At 49.9% G+C, this 19,996-nt stretch overlaps 1 protein-coding gene across 13 annotated transcripts in view; it reads right to left on the minus strand.

Moving 5' to 3' along the window:
• The window catches only part of CALD1 (caldesmon 1), a 237,835-nt gene that overhangs the window by 42,086 nt on the left and 175,753 nt on the right, over window positions 1-19,996 (minus strand). Inside the window, exon 1 of one of the 13 annotated variants that reach the window (XM_064155633.1) lies at window positions 19,749-19,993. The exons of the other annotated variants lie outside the window; for them this stretch is intronic. Within the exon in view, the coding sequence (XP_064011703.1) occupies window positions 19,749-19,795 (47 nt within the window). The 5' untranslated portion in view covers window positions 19,796-19,993. Of the gene's footprint in view, window positions 1-19,748; window positions 19,994-19,996 lie in introns of those variants that run through there. 13 annotated transcript variants of the gene reach the window in all.

Consider the following 19,996-nt stretch of genomic DNA (forward strand, 5'->3'; position numbering starts at 1 on the left):
TGAATAAAACTAACCAGTGGCTGGAAGTTAAACCAAGCAAATTAAAGTGGAAATGCTGCACAGGTGTTTAGCAGTGAGGGTGACTATGGAGACAAGAAATGATGGAGCACCACAGGACACCAGGGGCTGGAAGCCAAAGCTCATCCAGTCCAACCCCTCTGCCAGAGCAGGGTCACCTAGAGCAGATCACACAGAACACATCCAGGCAGGTTTGGAATATCTCCAGAGAGGGAAGCAATCTGCACTGAAGAACTTAGTACAAAAAGTGACATGCAGGCCAGTAACTACAAGACAAAATGACTCCATACTGATGAGAAAAGCCTTGGTGGCTACCAAGTAATTAAAGCCAAAAGAAGCCAGGAGTTTTATGTCATTGCTGAAGATGGCACTGCAGTCTCTAAGGACAGATCCTCCCTTCCCAAAACACTGCTCTGTGCTGAAGAGGCAAGTTGCAGTTGCAGAGATGCTCAGGATGTGCAGTTATGTGTCTCATTTCTTGCAGCTCCCTGCTCATGAGAAGGCAGTTGCTTGGATTTCAGGTTGAAGCCCTAGAAGCTGAGCCTCGCAGCCCGAGCCAGGCTGTAACAGCGCTGCATGGCTCTGCACAAAGGCAGAGTGACTCAGCCACCAGCCTTTGCCCTTGGCACTCTTTTTACCTCCTGGCAGGAAAGCAATGATCTGTTCCATAATATGAAAGGCAAGCAGATTCTCCAGCCACGCTCAGCTCCCCTGCTAAACCTTCTTTGAGCACCTCAGCACAAACGGCACGCAGGGACACCAGCACCGAGGCTCAGCACCTTCAGCTGCTGAACCAAAGGCAGATTTGACTCCAATATATACTATAGTAGGTGACAGCACTTGTTGGAATTATAGAATCAAGCAGGTTGGAAGAGACCTCCAAGCTCAGCCAGTCCAGCCTAGCACCCAGCCCTGGCCAATTGACCAGACCATGGCACTAAGTGCCCCAGCCAGGCTTGGCTTCAACACCTCCAGCCACAGCCACTCCACCACCTCTCTGGGCAGCCCATTCCAATGCCAATCACTCTCTCTGACAACAACTTCCTCAGAACATCCAGCCTAGACCTCACCTGGCACAGCTTGAGACTCTGTCCCCTTCTTCTGTTGCTGCTTGCCTGGCAGCAGAGCCCAACCCCACCTGGCTACAGCCTCCCTTCAGGGAGCTGCAGGCAGCAATGAGCTCTGCCCTGAGCCTCCTCTTCTGCAGGCTGCACACCCCCAGCTCCCTCAGCCTCTCCTTACAGGGCTGTGCTCCAGGCCCCTCCCCAGCCTTGCTGCCCTTCTCTGGACACCTTCCAGTACCTCAACTTCTCTCTTGAATTGAGGAGCCCAGAACTGGACACAGCACTCAAGGGGTGGCCTGAGCAGTGCTGAGCACAGGGGCAGAAGAACCTCCCTTGCCCTGCTGCCCACACTGCTCCTGAGCCAGCCCAGGATGCCATTGGCTCTGCTGCCCACCTGGGCACACTGCTGCCTCATCTTCAGCCTACTTGGGAAGGTCCCAGGGAAAGGCAGGTAACTGTCTCAATACCTGCAGTCTGCCACTCTCTGTAGTTCTACTTCATACAGCCCAGATCTGACACTGAACTGTCAGCGAGCAGTGCAGTGTGCTTAGCCTGGTTTAACTGAGAAGTTTCACATGAAAAGAAGACAAAAAGGAAAAGTCACTGGACAGAAAACAGTAACTGGCATGCTGCCTTCTAGGTAATTACTACTTTTTAATCTTTTCCCTCAAGCTTAGTAGAATTCACACAGAAATCTGTTTTCCTGGCAGGTCACAGGCTCACAGGATGTCAGGGGTTGGAAGGGACCCAAAGTGATCATTGAGTCCAATCCCTCTGCCAGAGCAGGACCAGAGAATCTAGCTCAGGGCACACAGGAACATGTCCAGAGATCGCTGAAAAGTCTGCACAGAAGGAGACTCCACAGCCTCTCTGGGCAGCCTGTGCCAGTGCTCTGGGACCCTTACAGTCCAGAAGTTCTCCCTTGTGTTGAGCTGGAACCTCCTGTGCTCCAGCTTCCATCCATTGCTCCTTGTCCTATCCCAGGGAGCAGTGAGCAGAGCCTGCCACCTACTCCTGACCCCCAGCCTTCAGATATAGACATTTATTAGATCCCCTCTCAGTCTTCTCCAGACTAAGCAGCCCCAGGTCCCTCAGCCTCTCCTCATCAGGCAGTGCTCCAGTCCCCAGTCATCCTCCTAGCTCCCTGTTGGACTGTCTCCAGCAGTTCTCTGTCCCTCAAACTGGGATGACAAACATGGAGGGGAAAATATGTGTAAAAAAGAAGCTGACAGTTTTGAAGTTAAAAAAGAGTGGGAACAGAACCCAATTAGTCTGGAGAGGAGCAGGCTGAGAAGGGATCTAAGCAGTGTCTATAAATAGCTGAGGGCTGGAGGTCAGGAATGAAGGGACAGGGACAGGCTCTGCTCACTGCTCCCTGGGATAGGACAAGGAGCAGTGGATGGAAAGTACAGCACAGGAGGTTCCAGCTCAACACAAGGGGGAACTTCTTGACTGTAAGGGTCCCTGAGCACTGGCACAGGCTGCCCAGAGAGGTTGTGGAGTCTCCTTCTCTGGAGCCTTTCCATCCCTGTCTGGATGTGTTCCTCTGTGACCTGAGCTAGATTGTGTGGTCCTGTTGTAGCAAGGAGGTTGCCTCAATGATCACTTTGGGTCCCTTCCAATCCCTGACACCCTGTGAGCCTGGGATCTGTAACAAGAGAACAAACCTCCAATACAGAAAGGACAAAATGGGAGAAGTTCATCTTATGACAGGAGCTGATCATCACAAAATCAAAAGTCAAATTCTGGACCTGATAATCTCCAGAGGTCCCTTCCAACCCCTGACATCCTGTGAGCCTGGGATCTGTGATCCAGCCCCTGTGCATTCCACTGTGGTTAATGTGGTATTTGTTGACTCCATAGCAAATTGTTCTTCTTGCTGACACCACCTCCCAGTTTCTAGTGCTTCACTGCATATAAAATCCAAAGTAATTTATACCACAGGCTTACCCAGTAATATTTCAGCCATCTGACTTGAGCATAACAGGCATTTTGCCTAGCTGAGGCATAAATAAAGGACTTAAGAGAATTCACCCCTGAGTATGCAATCCACAGTTGCTACAAAACCAAAGCAGACATTTGCTTTCTTGAGGTTTTGGGCCCCTGGCTTCAATATGGTTTTCAAGCCACTTTTTATACCTTGGACTGCTGGCTCACTGGATGCATGCAGAGTTAAGATTTAACCCCCTCCTCTTTTCTATTTCATTGCAAATAAATCTCCAATTTACATGATTGGGAGATTTACTCAAGATAAAAGGGATTACAAGTTAAGGCAGGCATCAGCCTTCAAAAAGCTCCCCTGCAGACTGGGAATGATGCCCTTCCAAGAACAGATGTGAGGACTGAAACCTGTGTTTTCATACAGGCACTTTTAGGCAGCCTGATGTCTCCAATGTGTCATGCTCCAGCTGTAAAGTGCTGCAAGCATAGAACGGTTTAGGTTGGAAGGGACTTCAAAGCTCAGCCAGTTCCAACCCCCTGCCATAGGCAGGGACACCTCCCACTAGAACAGGTTGCTCAAGGCATCATCCAATCTGTCTTTGAACACCTCCAGGGAGGTTGTGGAGCACAGAATCACCCAACGTGATCAGAGGCAGGGAAGTGAGACATCCAGAGGGGAGTAGCAAGGACAATGAGAGCACCAAGGCAGGGCAAGTGACTCTGTCATCAACATTCAGCACTGACCTAGGTTCACACAACTGCCCAGGACCTGGAAAGCCAAAACATGACTGCATGGAAACTGCAAAATAGGGCTCATGGTTGCCCAGACTACATACTGCTTAGTAACTCCTGCCTGAAAAGTGACATGATCTGAAATGCCTGCCAGGGGTCAAACCAACTATTGCTACTGCTTGCTTGGTCAGAAGTATGGGTGCCTGCAGCAAGCCTGGGCTCTCTGGAGTGCCAGAACTCTGTGTTTCCCAAGGCATTAGAGACTGCAACTAAATGAGCATTGCTGAGAGCCAGCAAGGTCCCTGAAATCATCAGCTGAAGCTCTCAGAAAGAGAGCCAAGAGTGTGCTGCACAAACAAAGCACCAGAGATGTGCTCACAAACAGGCAGTCTGCAAGTATTTTGTCCAGGTAGTCATAGAATCATCTCATTTCTCATTCACTCTTCCCAACACAAAGCAGGCAAGAGGAGGACACAGCCTTAACACACCACAGCAGACTAAACACTGAAATAAACACTGCAAGGAAGACAGAAGCTGAACTGTAAAAGCAGGACACACACCAGGACAGAGTGGACTGTGAAGCCTTACTCCAAAGTGAAACAAACCACTTTGGTGGGATGCAGCTTTGCAGATAGCTTCAGTGCTGCAACATCTGGTGAACAGGGGGGAAATAACCAATAATGGCAATCAGATGCTGTGCAGGTGCAGATGTGCCTTCAAGAGAAATTCATGGCTGCTCACTTCCAACGTGGGCAAGCAGCTGTCTCTTTCTCAGGTGCTCAAGAAATCTACTGTCAGCAGTCAAGACGATTAGGAGACATTTTCAGTGAGACAGCAGAGGAATTATGAGCGCAGAGCCTGTCATTTGCTAACAGGATTAGGGGCAGATACATTCCATGCATCCCTCTGAAAGCTAATCCCAATGTGTCTTTCACTTCCCTGAAAGGGAAAAAAAACCCTTCCAAAAACCAGGCCCCTACAGATAGGCTCAGGGCGAGCCCTTTGAGCAGCATGCTGAGGTTGCAATGCTTTGCAGACATGGCGCAGCAGTGCTGTGCACAAGTTTGACATGCAGCTACTGCAGCTACACCCACAGAAACACAGCCAAACAGCCTGTCAATTAGTTTTGCCCTCAGGTCTGCCTGCTCCCCTTGCACTGCTCTGCTCCTTATTCCAGCAGGAGCTACTGCAGAAGGCCTGTGGATAGCTGCCTGAGCTCATGAATGCTCATTGCTGGCACTGCAAACATCAATCTCAAAGCTGTTGCTCGTCAGCAAAGTGTAAAAACCCAACCCAAACTTTAGGAACTCTTAGCATGCAACAAAATCCTCTCCCATTTCATAGAGTCATGTGATGGTTTGGAAATCCACACTTTGGAAGTCACCCTGACTAGACCCTGGAAACGTGATTGAAGCTTATATTTACAGCTTGGCTCAATATTCAAGCAGATAGTTACAGTCTATACAGTTACAGACAGAAATAGACAAGGTAAAAGGTAATGCAGGAACACAGCAGCCCTCCCAGAAACCTGAGTCCCCAGGAGGGGCTCTCAACCACCCTTCCACCTTCTCCCACCCCTCTCAACCTTACCCCAGTCCCAAGGAAGAACGGAGGTTCGGCCAGGGGGTTAGGAAGCAAAGTGGATTGATCAGAGAGATGGCAAAGAGGCCCGAGAGATGTGCAGCTCAGGCAATGCTAAAGAAGAAGTGTCTTATCTATGTTTGGATTCTTGTTCTTATACATCTCAGCAAGCCTATGAGTGAAGTAGACATCACCCTTGTTTGTCTTCCACAGCCTGTGATCTAATCCTTCTCACCAAAACATTCTAGCTAGCTTCAGACTAGCACAGGTCACTAACAAATTGACAGGACTGGGGGGAATAGAGCAAAGCTGGAGGTGGGGAGAGTCAGCCTGGAAGTGAGGAGGAAGTTGTTGAGCATGAGAGTGGTGAGAGGCTGGAATGGGTTGCCCAGGGAGGTGGTTGAGGCCCCATCCCAGGAGGTGTTTAAGGCCAGGCTGGCTGAGGCTGTGTGCAGCCTGCTCTAGGGCAGTATGTCCCTGCCCATAGCAGGGGGGTTGGAACTGGCTGCTCCTTGTGGTCCCTTCCAACCCTGACTGATTCTATGGTTCTAAATTCTAAACTATTTAGAGAATAGGCTGAGATAAAAGCTGGGAAGGGGGGGGGGTGTGGGGTGTGTGTGTGCGGGGAACAATTTGCTTGCCCTAGAGATGCCTACAGCCTCTGGAATTGCAATGGGAGTCCTGTGTGCAGTTCTGGAGTCCCCAGCACAAGAAGGACATGGAACTGTTGGAGCCAGTCCAGAGAAGGGCCATGAAGATGCTCAGAGGGCTACAGTAGCCCTGCTCTGAGGACAGGCTGAGAGAGTTGAGGCTGTGCAGCATGAAGAAGAGAAGGCTTGGAGGAAACTTTGGAGTGGGGTCTACAGAAAGGCTGGGGAGGGACTATTGACAAGGTCTTGTAATGAGAGGATGAGGAGGAATGGGTTTAAAGTGGCAGAGAGGAGATTGAAACTGGATGTTAGGAAAGGGTTCTTTGCAGAGAGGGTGGTGAGACACTGGCACAGGTTGCCCAGGGAGTTTGTGGAGCACAGAATCACCCAGTGTGGTGGCTAATATGCCCTTGTTATGTTAGCAGTTGTCAATGTCAACCTTTACCAATGTTAATTAATGCCTGCAACCCTTCTGACCTCTGAGTGGTGAGTACTGTTACTACTATGGGATCAGTTTATGGAATGGAAAAAGAGAGGCACAGGTGAAGGTAGTTCTTTAAGCCTAAATCACACAGCAGATAAGGGGCTGGAGAATAAATCTGATGAGGAGCAACTGAGGGAGCTGGGGATGGGTAGTGTGAAACAGAGGAGGCTGAGCAGAGACCTCATTGCTGTCTGCAACTGCCTGAAGGGACATTGTGGAGTGGTTGCTGCTGGGCTCTGCTCACAGGTAGTTGGAGACAGAAAAAGGGGGAATGGCCTCAAGCTGAGGCTGGGGAGGTTTAGATTGGGCATGAGAAAAAAGTCTTTCATGGACAGATTGGTCAGGGACTGGAATGAGCTGCCCAGGGGGGTGGTGGAGTCACCTACCCTGGCTGTGTTTAAGGGCCCTTTGGACATGGTGCTTGGGGATGTGGTTTAAGGTGAATCTTGTAGAGTAGGGTTCTGGGGTGGACTTGGTGATGCTGAAGGGCTTTGCCAAGCCCCATGTTGCTGTGACTGTGTGGTAAGAGTCTTGCTTTAGCTGCACATCTTCAGTTCTGCCCCAAAATCTATGTAAGCTACCAGAGGCTTTCCCAGCAACTTCCCAAGGGAGTTGTTGCAGGTACCTTGACTCTTTCCTCTCAGGTACACTGACTCTTTCCTCTTCAGGCATGTCTCTATCAGCAGCACTGTGCTGAGTTCCACAAACGTGCCTGAAAACACATGGGGGCCACAGGCAGAATTGGCTCTTTTGGTCTGGTTTTCTTCCTGGCATACTGAACAAAGAGACCTCCTCCCCTGAGCTCCCTCTGAGCAAGTGGTAGCCTGCCCCTCCTCTGCATAACGCCTGCTGCTCCTGCTGCTATCACCTTCCAAACCAGTAATTTACCTTGTAAAAGGACTTGTGCCTGGTGGGAAATGGGAAAGGAAGGGTGAAGAGCATCTTGTGGCCTTGTCACTGCAAAAGCACCTCGGGCTGTGTGCAGGGGACAGCATGCCTCAGCACAGCCTGGAACGTTCCTGAAGCACTGGGCTGGGAGCTGAGATAGACTTGTGTGCCCCAGGGGATGACATACAGGGTGTAGGATCCTCAGCCCACTGTTGGAACACAAGGAGTTAACTTGCTGCCAAGCCCTTCTGCTTGTCAAACCTCATCAGGTGCAGAAAGCCAAGTGGGTGAGGCAGGACTCCCAAAAGGAGATTGAATGAGTAAACTTCAGCTCTACACCAGAGATTTTTAGTCATGCACAAACTGTCCAAAACATCACATGGGAAGGTTTCAGTGCACCACGACCCTATCTGCACCTTCTTCAGTGCCACAGTGTAGCTGGGACTAACCTGAATGTCAGTCCACCCTTACAACACTGCTTCTTGCAGGACTCTGTCCTGAAACTGAAATGTTTCCTGTCTCATCTGCACTGTAAGACAGAAGAGTGCTTCCAGAACACCTGAAGGGAGGCTGTAGCCGGTGGGGTTGGGCTCTTCTGCCAGGCAAGCAGCAACAGGACAAGGGGACACAGTGTGAAGTTGTGCCAGGGGAGGTCTAGGCTGGATGTTCTGAGGAAGTTGTTGTCAGAGAGAGTGATTGGCATTGGAATGGGCTGCCCAGGGAGGTGGTGGAGTCGCTGTGCCTGGAGGTGTTGAAGCCAAGCCTGGCTGGGGCACTTAGTGCCATGGTCTGGTTGATTGGCCAGGGCTGGGTGCTAGGTTGGACTGGCTGAGCTTGGAGGTCTCTTCCAACCTCCTTGATTCTATGATTCTAAGAAGCCATTGAGACTGCTCTAACACGGCATTTCCTCAGCAGATGGAACCTTACAAACAACACCACCAGAGAACAGACCTTAGACTTAAACCAACCATTCCATGTTTCATCCAAGTATCCTTTTCCTAGCAATCTGTACCATAGAATCACAGATGCCAACTAAGTGCCCCAGCCAGGCTTGGCTTCAACACCTCCAGGCACAGCAACTCCACCACCATCCTGGGCAGCCCATTCCAATGCCAATCACTCTCTCTGGCAACAACATCTTCAGAACATCCAGCCTAGACCTCCTCCAGCACAACTGGAGACTGTGTCCCCTTGTTCTACTGGATTCTATGATTCCATTGATTCTTTCTTCCCTTTCAGTCCTCTTCTGCTGCTGTTCTGAATGACAGTTTGTATCAGCCCCCCTAAAACATCTGCCCACCACACCATGTTCTCCTGCACACTAGCTTTTCTCAGGAGCAGCTTCCCATTTTCAAGCTGGTGCTTGAGTAACAGCCTGGTGTGTTTTGTGTAACAGCCTCCTCGACCTCTCTGAGGCAGGTTTCTAGCATTGTGCTTCTCCCTCAGGAAGGAAATCACTGGCACAGGCTCTGGGTGTGTACGATGGTGGTGTTGTGCATCTTGGCCTTAATCATCTGCCTCCTACTGGAACAGGAGTGGTCAAATGCATCGTGTCAGCAGTTTTCCTCCTTGGAATTTGAGACAGCCCTAAATTCCAATTAGCAGAGGTCACATCTGCTCGCAAAGCTAAACTTTTCAGGCTGAGGACTAACTCTCATCTCTTTTATTTGCCATAAAGGCTGTAGCAAAGCAGTTCAGAGAATCATGGAATCAGCCAGGTTGGAAGAGACCTCCAAGCTCAGCCAGTCCAACCTAGCACCCAGCCCTGGCCAATCAACCAGACCATGGCACTAAGTGCCCCAGCCAGGCTTGGCTTCAGCACCTCCAGGCATGGCCACTCCACCACCTCCCTGGGCAGCCCATTCCAATGTCAATCACCCTCTCCGCCAACAACTTCCTCAGAACATCCAGCCTAGACCTGCCCTGGCACAACTTCACACTGTGTCCCCTTCTTCTGTTGCTGCTTGCCTGGCAGAAGAGACCAACCCCATCTGGCTACAGCCTCCCTTCAGGGAGTTGTAGACAGCAGTGAGGTCTGCCCTGAGCCTCCTCTTCTGCAGGCTGCACACCCCCAGCTCCCTCAGCCTCTCCTCACAGGGCTGTGCTCCAGGCCCCTCTCCAGCTTCATCCTGAAGTTCTCTACAAATGCAGCTTTGCCTCAGGACTTAGCAAGGTGCTGAAAATCTCTCTTAACACTGTAGCAGTTCTATCTTGGTATAGCTGCCAGTCTGATCTCATTCCTTAGCTATGTAGCTGTCAAAGATTCCCACTGACAGCTTCTGCATTAGCAACAATTTGCAGCTCACCCAGTTGAGGACAAATGTCCCTGTCTTATGCATGTTTTATCACGAGGATGATCAGAGGGCTGGAGCATCTCTGCTATGAGGAGAGACTGAGAGAGTTGGGGCTGTTCAGTCTGGAGAGGAGAAGGCTCTAAGGTGAGCTTATTGTGGCCTTCCAGTGTCTGAAGGGGGCTACAAGAAAGCTGGGGAAGGACTTTTAGGCTGTCAGGTAGTGATAGGGCTGGGGGGAGTGGAACAAAGCTAGAAATGGGTAGATTCAGACTGAATGTTAGGAAGAAGTTCTTTACCATGAGGGTGGTGAGAGCCTGGAGCAGGTTGCCCAGGGAGGTGGTGGAAGCCTCATCCCTGGAGGTGTTTAAGGCCAGTCTGAATGAGGCTGTGGCCAGCCTGATCTAGTGTGAGGTATCCCTGCCCCTGGCAGGGGGTTTGGAACTGGTTGATCCTTGTGGTCCCTTCTAACTCTGCCTGATTGTGTGATTCTATGTCTAGGAGTTCAATCTTCTCTCATATTTAGGTAGCCACAGAAGTAGTTCTTTACTTTGCTCCCTTCCTTTCAAACTCACTCAACATCCTGCAGAGTGATCAGGGAGGAGACAAAATCTGGCTTGGTACCTTTATGATTGTGGTGCCTGAACTTGGAAAAGGTGAATGCTCTGTGAAAGGATGCTTGTTGCTTTAACATTCCCTAAGAGCTAGCTGTTTCTTGTGCTGCTCTGCCCTGGCAATCACAGCACTGAGTTTTCTTTCCTCCAAAAGGACATAATTATGGTTTCACAAGATCACAAGCAAGCAAGCAGCAATTTTACTGTTTGGTGCCCAGTGCCTGGCTTTCAGCTGCTTCCAGCACCTCTCAAGATTCATGACATCATTTCAGTGAGAGCTTGAGCCCTGAAAGGGCTGACAGTGCTGCAAATGTAGGTAGAGGAAAAGTTCAGGCTTGGGAGAATGGAAGGCAGGAGACTGCCAGGTGTGGAGGAAGAGGATGACAACACCCATTAAAATGCCATTGGGTGAGGAGTTACAGGGGCTGCTTGGAATGTGACAATGAATTGGAGGAGCTGAAGTAGAGGAGAAAACCCCTTAGAAGTGTTCTCTTTAATGTAGGAAAGCAGGTAGTAGCTTCCCAAACCTTTGGTTACTTTGTGGGAGTATTTTGGGCAAGGCTCCAGTGTTTGTATGCACTTATAGCTGTACACTAACCCTGACACTCACTCATCTGGAGCTGGCAGAAGGACCCACAAGCAGATCCAAGATCACTTCATTGGCAGAGGTTTGCTGGTGCTTCAGTTTTGTACCTGTCTGTGCACTACACCCATTGATCCTGTAACACTTTATCGATGTCCTGCCAGCCTCAGGCAAAGCCTGGATGAGGCACTCAGTGCCATGGTCCAGATGACTGGATAGGGCTGGGTGCTAGGTTGGGCTGGATGAGCTTGGAGGTCTCTTCCAACCTGGCTGATTCTATGAAAGAGGGGAAAGGAAACACGTGGCAAAGGAAAGGCCACTGCAGCTCATGAGCACAGGAAAGCCAGGAAGAAGCTGAAAATGAACAGGCTCCACTATGACCATGTCAGCATGTCATGATAATCCATGTCACTGGTGGTTACTGAAACACACAGTGGCACTGAGCCTTGAGTGTCTCTCCCCCTTCCATCACCCTTCTGCTGAGTTACTAACTCAAATAAAACCAAAGAAAAATCCCAAATGAAGAACAGCAACAAAAAACACACACAATAAAAGCACACCAAAAATACACATACACACCAAAATAATCACAGCAACATCCAGGCTGGCAAAGCCCCTCAGGAGCACCAAGTCCAACCCAGAATCCTACTCTACAAGATTCACCTTAAAACATATCCCCAAGCACCACATCCAAAGGACCCTTAAACACAGCCAGGGTAGGTGACTTCACCACCTCCCTGGGCAGCTCATTCCAGTGCCTGACCACTCCATGAAAGACTTTTTTCTCATGTCCAATCCAAACCTCTCCAGCCTCAGCTTGAGGCCATTCCCCCTTCTTCTGGCTCCAACTGCCTGTGAGCAGAGCCCAGCAGCAGCCTCTCCACAATGTCCCTTCAGGCAGCTGTAGTCAGCAATGAGGTCTGCCCTCAGCCTCCTCTGTTTCACACTAACCATCCCCAGCTCCCTCAGTCACTCCTCATCAGATTTATTCTCCAGGCCCTTCCCCAGCTTCATTGCCCTCCTCTGGACCTGCTCCAGCACCTCCACATCTCTCTTGTATTGCAGTGCCCAAAACTGAACACAACACTCAAGGTGTGGCCTCACCAAAGCCAAGTCCAAGGGCACAATCACCTCTCAGCTCCTGCTGGCCACAGCATTTTTAATCCAAGCCAGGATGCCATTGGCCTTCTTGGCTGCCTGGGCAGCCACACTGCTGGCTCATATTAAGCTGCCTGGGCACACTACTGGCTCACGTTCAGCTGCCTGGGCACACTGCTGGCTCACATTCAGCTGCCTGGGCACACTGCTGGCTCACGTTCAGCTGCCTGGGCACACTGCTGGCTCACATTCAGCTGCCTGGGCACACTGCTGGCTCACGTTCAGCTGCCTGGGCACGCTGCTGGCTCATATTCAGCTGCCTGGGCACACTGCTGGCTCACATTCAGCTGCCTGGGCACACTGCTGGCTCATATTACACAGTCTGCCTGTCTATTACAACCCCCAAAATCCTGAAACACTGAAAACAAAACACCAACCAAAACCAAACACAACCCTGAAGTATTTGTGATGCTAGAAGGTACTTCTGCAATGACACAGAAGCATCTCCAGGGCTGAACACAGAGAGGATGGAACATGGCAAGCCAAAAATCTCCTTTTCAGAAACATGTCACAGACTTTTTATGGTTAAAATAATCTGCAGACAATTTGACTACAACAACCCAAACACAAGCCAAAAATCCCACTCCCTGTAGTGACAAGGACACAACTCTAGGACAGGTCTTAGAATACTGGGAAAAGGAAGGGGGGGGGGGGGGGAAAGTGCACATGGGCTGGTTCTGCAAGGGCTGTGCTCTCAAATCTTTGAAATGCACAGCACCATTCAGGAGGTGTTTTCTCAAGAGGGTTTTTAACTACCTAGAACAAGAACCACCTATTTTTGCTCTTTAATACAGCAGCCTTTACTTGGAGGACCCACTGGATGAGTCACTTAGTGCCATGGTCTGGTTGACCAGACAGGGCTGGGTGCTAGGTTGGACTGGATGAGCTTGGGGGTCCCTTCCAACCTGGTTGATTCTGTGATTCAATGACTCTATAATGCAATGATTCAATGATCAGATTCTCCCAAGCACAGGTATAAAGCCATTTGAAAGTGATCTAAAGATTCAGGGCTGAGAATGAAGACTACTTGCACAGAGTTTATCCACCCTGATTGGCATGTGAGGTTCTGCTGGAGTCACTCACAACAGCCTGGATAGCACAGAACTGTCAGGGTTGGAAGGGACCTCATAGATCATACACTTCCAACCCATGGCAAGGACACTTTCCACTAGATCAGGTTGCCCAGAGCCACATTCAGCCTGACCTCAAATCTTCCAGGGACTCACTGCTGCTTTGCTAGAATAAAAGTGGTGGATGGGATATTTTTCTTTTAAAGAAGACAACAAAGTTAGCTAAGACTCTGATCTTCAAAAAAGAGATTCTGACTCTGAGAAAGGAGCAGCTGGATACAAACAGTGCTCAGAAAAATGAACCTCAACCAAGTCCTCAAAACCAGAGCTGTCCAGCAGGCTTTTGGGAGCAGCCAACTGCTAATGGTGCATCTGCGTGTTTGGTTTCATGTGAATTGGTGCATCCAATCCCTGCCACTAATGCTGTTTATTTCTCTTTTCTGCTTTATTATCATCCAAGTTTATCTTTCACATCCTTTGCCTACAGTAAGCTAACCTCAACAATAACAGGATATGTGCTCTAGAATTACTATGATGTGTGGGGGAAAGGGGGGGGGGAATGTTTCACAAGTGATACAATCGAGCCTAAAGTTCTCAGGAGAAGACAAAATAAAGGAGTGATGAAGAAAACAGAATAATTGTGTGATGAAGGAAAGTAGGTACTTAGTGGCCAGGTGATGTGGTAGAGGGGATCTTGCTCTGGAAGAGGGCTTGGAATAGATCATAGAATCAAGCTGGTTAGAAGAGACCTCCAAGCTCAGCCAGTCCAACCTAGCACCCAGCCCTGGCCAAGCAACCAGACCATGGCACTAAGTACCCCAGCCAGGCTTGGCTTCAACACCTCCAGGCACAGAGACTCCACCACCTCCCTGGGCAGCCCATTCCAATGCCAATCACTCTCTCTGACAACAACTTCCTCAGAACATCCAGCCCATAACTCCCCTGGCACAACTTCACACTGTGTCCCCTTCTTCTGTTGCTGCTTGCCTGGCAGCAGAGCCCAACCCCACCTGGCTACAGCCTCCCTTCAGGTAGCTGTAGACAGCAGTGAGGTCTACTCTGAGCCTCCTCTTCTGCAGGCTGCACACCCCCAGATCGCTCAGCCTCTCCTCACAGGGCTGTGCTCCAGGCCTCTCACCATCTTCCCTGCCCTTCATGATGATCTTCTGAGGTCCCTTCCAGCCCCTGGCATTCTGTGATTCTTTGATTCCTAGAGTCAAAGAACTGCACCAGAGGATTGTGTGGGAAAGGGGCAGTCACTTTACCTCACTTTTGGTCTCCTGCTGCAGCACAGACTAAATTTCAGCAGGTCCCATACCTGGCTTCTTGTCTGACTTACCAAGAGAAACAGGGACTGAGGAAGGGAAGAATTGAAATGCAACCTTCTGCCCTCGCCTGAAACTTCTCTTGTCAGAAGTCAGTTTCAAACCCGAGATCTGAAGCCTGTATTTAAGCCTGGGATGAGTTACTCATCTCTGGAATTCAGTATGAGCCTTCAAAGCAAGCTGAAAGAAAAACACTGGAGCCATTTAAAGCATCAACTAAACCTTGTAGTTAGCACTTTTCTTCAATGACACATTTTCAAGAGGAGCAAGACTGGACCATAATACCTTAGACTAAAATGTTCCTTCCCTGACAGAACACTGTTAAAATGCTTGAGATGTAAAACCAGCCACATGGAAAACTATGCAATGTGCTTGCTCTTCCCTAAGAAGATGACTATGGTATGGCAGTCTTGGCCTGGCAGAAACTCCTTCTTGTATGTCACAGGTATTGAAAACAGAGTTGGAAAAGACCTCTAGGATCATCGAGTCCAACCCATCACCCAACCCTTCTGATTAACTAACCCCTGGCACTAAGTGCCTCATCCAACCTCCTCTTAAACACCTCCAGGGATGGGGACTTCACCACCTCCCTGAGGAATGCAGGTCTAAGCTCTCCCTGGAGCCTTCTCTTCTCCAGGCTGAACACCTCCGATTCTTTCAGCCTGCTTTCATCATCCCAGTGGATGCTGGTGGCTTGCTGGAACCTTCTCATCTGTAACTGAGCTTGAGGACCAGCTGCTGGGGGCTCAGGAGGTGGAATGCTGCAGCTTTTGACAGCCCTGCTGACTAATGCCAGGGGCTGACTTGGGCTGCTTGGGCTGCAAATCTTAGTGTGCTATTTTTATTTCCAAATCCTTTGTATTCCTTCCTGTAAGGAGGGCTGCTGCCAGCAGCTCGTGGAGCTCCAATCAATACAACCCAGGGTACAATAAATGGGCTGCTGTTTTCTCTGCTGCTCTTCCCTTGAGTTCCCTTCCCTCTGCCCCATTCCATTTCAACAATCTCTGCTGCTCTTCTCCTGCCTTTCCTTCCCTCTCCCTCACTCAACAGTCTCTGCTGCTATTCCCTTGAGTTCCCTTCCCTCTCCCTCACTCAACAGTCTCTGCTGCTATTCCCTTGAGTTCCCTTCCCTCTCCCTCACTCAACAGTCTCTGCTGCTCTTCCCTTGTATCCCCTTCCCTCTCCCTTACTCAACAATCTCTGCTGCTCTTCCCTTGCCTTCCCTTCCCTCTCCCTCACTCAACAATCTCTGCTGCTCTTCCCTTGAGTTCCCTTCCCTCTCCCTCACTCAACAATCTCTGCTGCTCTTCCCTTGCATTCCCTTTCCTTTCCCTCACTCAACAATCTCTGCTGCTCTTCCCTTGAGTTCCCTTCCCTCTCCCTCACTCAACAATCTCTGCTGCTCTTCCCTTGCATTCCCTTCCCTCTCCCTTACTTAACAATCCCTGCTGCCCTTCTCCTGCCTTTCCTTCCCTCTCCCTCACTGAAGAATCTCTGTTGCTTGTCCCTTGCATTCCCTTCCCTCTGCCCCATTCCATTTCAACAATCTCTGCTGCTCATCCTTTGCCTTCCCTTCCCTCTCCCCTACTCAGCAATCTCTGCTGCTCTTCCCTTGCCTTCCCTTCCCTCTTCCCCAATCCATTTCAAGAATCTCTGCTGTTCTTCTGCCTTCCCTTCCCTCTTCCCCACTCCATTTCAACAATCTCTGCTGCTCTTCCCTTGCCTTCTCTTCCCCCTCCCCCACTCTACAATCTCTGCTGCTCTTCCCTTGCCTTCCCTTCCCTCTCCCCCACTCTACAATCTCTGCTGCTCTTCCCTTCCCTCTCCCCCACTCCGTTTCAACAATCTTGAGACTTGATTCACAGCTTGTCTCCACTTCCATCTCTTTCTAGTGCTGTCAGAAGGAGGTTTCACAGCAAAACTTCTGGAAGAGAGAAGGAAAAAGGGAGGGAAAGGTGAAGGGGATGTGTGGAGGAAGTCCTCCCTCTCACTGCCTGCTCTGCAAAGGATTTGAGCTGTAGAAAAGAGGAACCCTGTCAGCAGACGCCAAACCAACGCGGCACCTGCCAAACCGCGCCTTATCCTCCTCAATCAGCACAAAAATTACCACTGCCTGGTTTCTCTGACCTCACCAAAAAAAGGCCCAAGCTTTTTTCCCTTATTAGGACAGTCTCCATGCTGTAAAATTCTGGCTGTGCTAAGTGGCTTTAACGATATGTGCTGCACATCAGCACAAAAAAGAGAAAGCAACCCATAAAAATAAAGCACAGAGGAGGAATAAAAAGGGCTGAGTCCTAAATTAAAAGGGACAACATCAGCTTAGTTTGGGCTCCAAAACTTGAGTGCAGATTTTATGGAAGGGAGAATTAGAATTGGAATGGATAAATGACTGAAGGCTGAGATTGCACAGAACCAGAATTGTAAACTTTAGCAGCGCAGCTGTTTGCACATCCAGGCAGCTTTGCTGAAGCTGTGGTGACTTCTGTACTGCATTTCACTGCATTTCAGGGCTTCTACAGACAAACAAAGCACAAAAGCAGCCACAAAGAGAGACTGAGAGATCTGGGGATGCTTAGTCTTGAGAAGATAGTAGGCTGAAGATGAGGCAGCAGCATGCCCAGGTGGGCAGCAGAGCCAATGGCATCCTGGGCTGGCTCAGGAGCAGTGTGGGCAGCAGGACAAGGGAGGTTCTTCTGCCCCTGTGCTCAGCACTGCTCAGGCCACACCTTGAGTGCTGTGTCCAGTTCTCAGGTCCTCAATTCAAGAGAGATGTTGAGGTGCTGGAAGGTGTCCAGAGAAGGGCAATGAAGCCAGTGAGGGTCCTGGAGCACAGCCCTGTGAGGAGAGGCTGAGGGAGCTGGGGGTGTGCAGCCTGCAGAAGAGGAGGCTCAGGGCAGAGCTCATTACTGTCTGCAGCTACCTTGAGTGCTGTGTCCAGCAAAACAATTCAATTTCTATACATTTATTAAGTAGTCTTTATATTTTCAGGCCAATCAAAATGATTTCTTGGCTATGATGAGAGCTTCTGCTTGTAATTTCCAGAGTATCAGATGCTAACAGGGTTTTATTCAGCTGTCACAGCACTTCCTCAGGGATCAGTCCTGGGACCAGTCTTGTTCAACATCTGTGTGGGTGCCATAAACTGAAGCATTGAGGGCAGCCTCAGCAAGTTTGCTGACCACACCAAGCTATGTGGTGCAGCAGCCAGCCTGGAGGGCAGGGATCCATCCAGAGGGACTGATGGAAGGTTGGAAGAGACCTCCAAGCTCAGCCAGTCCAACCTAGCATCCAGCCCTAGCCAATCATCGAATCACAGAATCAAGCAGGCTGGAAGATACCTCCAAGATCATCCAACCCAACCTAGCACCCAGCCCTGGCCAAGCAACCAGACCATGGCACTAAGTGCCCCAGCCAGGCTTGGCTTCAACATCTCCAGGGACAGTGCCTCCACCACCTCCCTGGGCAGCCCATTCCAGTGCCAATCACTCTCTCTGGGAATTTTAAAGGTGACCCTTAAAGGTCCCTTCCAACTCAAACCACTCTATAAAACTATAAGATGCAGGGAACCAACAGTGCAGCAGCTAATTATTCAAGAGAAAAGAAGTGAATTGGTTTCACTCAGCTACAGTTTCTCTGACTTCAGGGAACTCAATTCCCACAGGAGAACTGCTGCTTTATACACCAGCTAGGGCATCACTCCCACCACCCCTTCAATGCCTCAGAGCTACACCAGACAAAGTTAATGCATTTCTGGTCCACTCTTTCATCCAGCAGGGAGTGGAGGAGAATTCCTCTCAGCAAGGAAACCTGATGATATGTACTTAAACTAAATAGGCCCCAACACAAGGCTAAACCAGCCCCAAAGCAGATCAGTCAAAGGGTCTCTGAGGTGAGCCTGGTCTCTGAGTGCAGCCTGGGTCGCTGCACCACTGCCCACAGTAAGAATCAGGAGCCAAAATCTCACCCACTTCACTCTTTCCAGCAGCTGTATCAGCCCTAAAGTGCCCAAATCTCACCCACTTCACTCTTTCCAGCAGCTGTATCAGCCCTAAAGAGCCTAAATCTCACCCACTTCACTCTTCCCAGCAGCTGTATCAGCCCTAAAGTGCCCAAATCTCACCCACTTCACTCTTCCCAGCAGCTGTATCAGCCCTAAAGTGCCCAAATCTCACCCACTTCACTCTTTCCAGCAGCTGTATCAGCCCTAAAGAGCCTAAATCTCACCCACTTCACTCTTTCCAGCAGCTGTATCAGCACTAAAGTGCCCAAATCTCACCCACTTCACTCTTTCCAGCAGCTGTATCAGCACTAAAGTGCCCAAATCTCACCCACTTCACTCTTTCCAGCAGCTGTGTCAGCACTAAAGTGCCCAAATCTCACCCACTTCACTCTTTCCAGCAGCTATGTCAGCCCTAAACTGCCCAAATCTCATCCACTTCACTCTTGTGCTTTCCCTCAGGCTGGTTGCAGAGGAACTGGTGCTCTGCCCCAGCTTCTCCCCACTGCTGCAGAGCAGTACAGGAGGGCTGGCTCCTCTAGCTTGCAGCTGCATTCCACCATGGCCCAATGCAAAACGAACTCCTTTGACATGCTCTTAGTATTTGTTTCCCAACTTGGAAAGCACAACGAAGTATTTCAGATTCCTGGAAGTGACTTCTTGGAAGGGCTGGGTTTCAGAAATCCCTGCTCTCCCTCTAAGAACACAAGATTTCATGCTGGAAACTTTAGGAGACAGAAATCCCAGTTGCTGTTCAGAACTTCTCCCACCTTTGACACAAAACCCTGACACAAATCACAGCGCTTCAGAAACGCTGCAGCGTCCTGTTTTTCCATCCTTCCCCACGTAAAGCAGACAAACAAAACCCCACCATGGGATCCAAATGCAGCAGATCCTTTCTTTACACAGGCTAACTGATTTCCTCCTCTCGTTTCCCTCCCACATTAAGGGATGAATGTGCCATGAGGACTTCATTTACTCGGCGAAAAGCAATCTGAGTTACACGAGTTGAGTTTTCACACAAACAATGAGACCTCTGCATGTTTCCCACCACCACAATTCCTACCAGCAGCCAGTCCTTCCAACACACTCTTCTGCCACAGAGAAAGCAATTCAAATCCTGTGCTCCAGGTAAGAGCAATGCATACAAAGACAGACTTTAAACAGAGCACGGCACAGCAGAAAGCGGGGCGAAAGAAGCCAGCCTGCATCCAGTGCTTATGCCCCAGTTCAATCAGCTTCCCAGCTTGCTACACCAATCTGCTCCCTGCTCTGATCACCACCAGCCAGCACTTCCTACACACCACAAAAGGCTAAATCCATACAGAGATGATAATAAATCAGCAACTCACTTGGAAAGGCTTGACAAGTTCTGCCTGCAGTAGGATCTGCTGATCATGTCTGCAGCCTGCGAATCGGTGCAGGCTGCTGCCAGCTCCGGGGAGCACACGGACAGATGATCAGGGTGTGGAATGAGATAATAAAAATGCCATTATCCTTCCAGGCATGTCAGGCTCATTGGAGGCTCTTTCCATCCCACAGGTTAACCATTTGGTTGGTCCTGTAGCTCTGGTAATGACGCTCCCTATTTGCCTATTGT

Source organism: Pogoniulus pusillus, chromosome 15, assembly GCF_015220805.1.
Source record: "Pogoniulus pusillus isolate bPogPus1 chromosome 15, bPogPus1.pri, whole genome shotgun sequence".
NCBI classification, from domain to species: Eukaryota; Metazoa; Chordata; class Aves; order Piciformes; family Lybiidae; genus Pogoniulus; species Pogoniulus pusillus.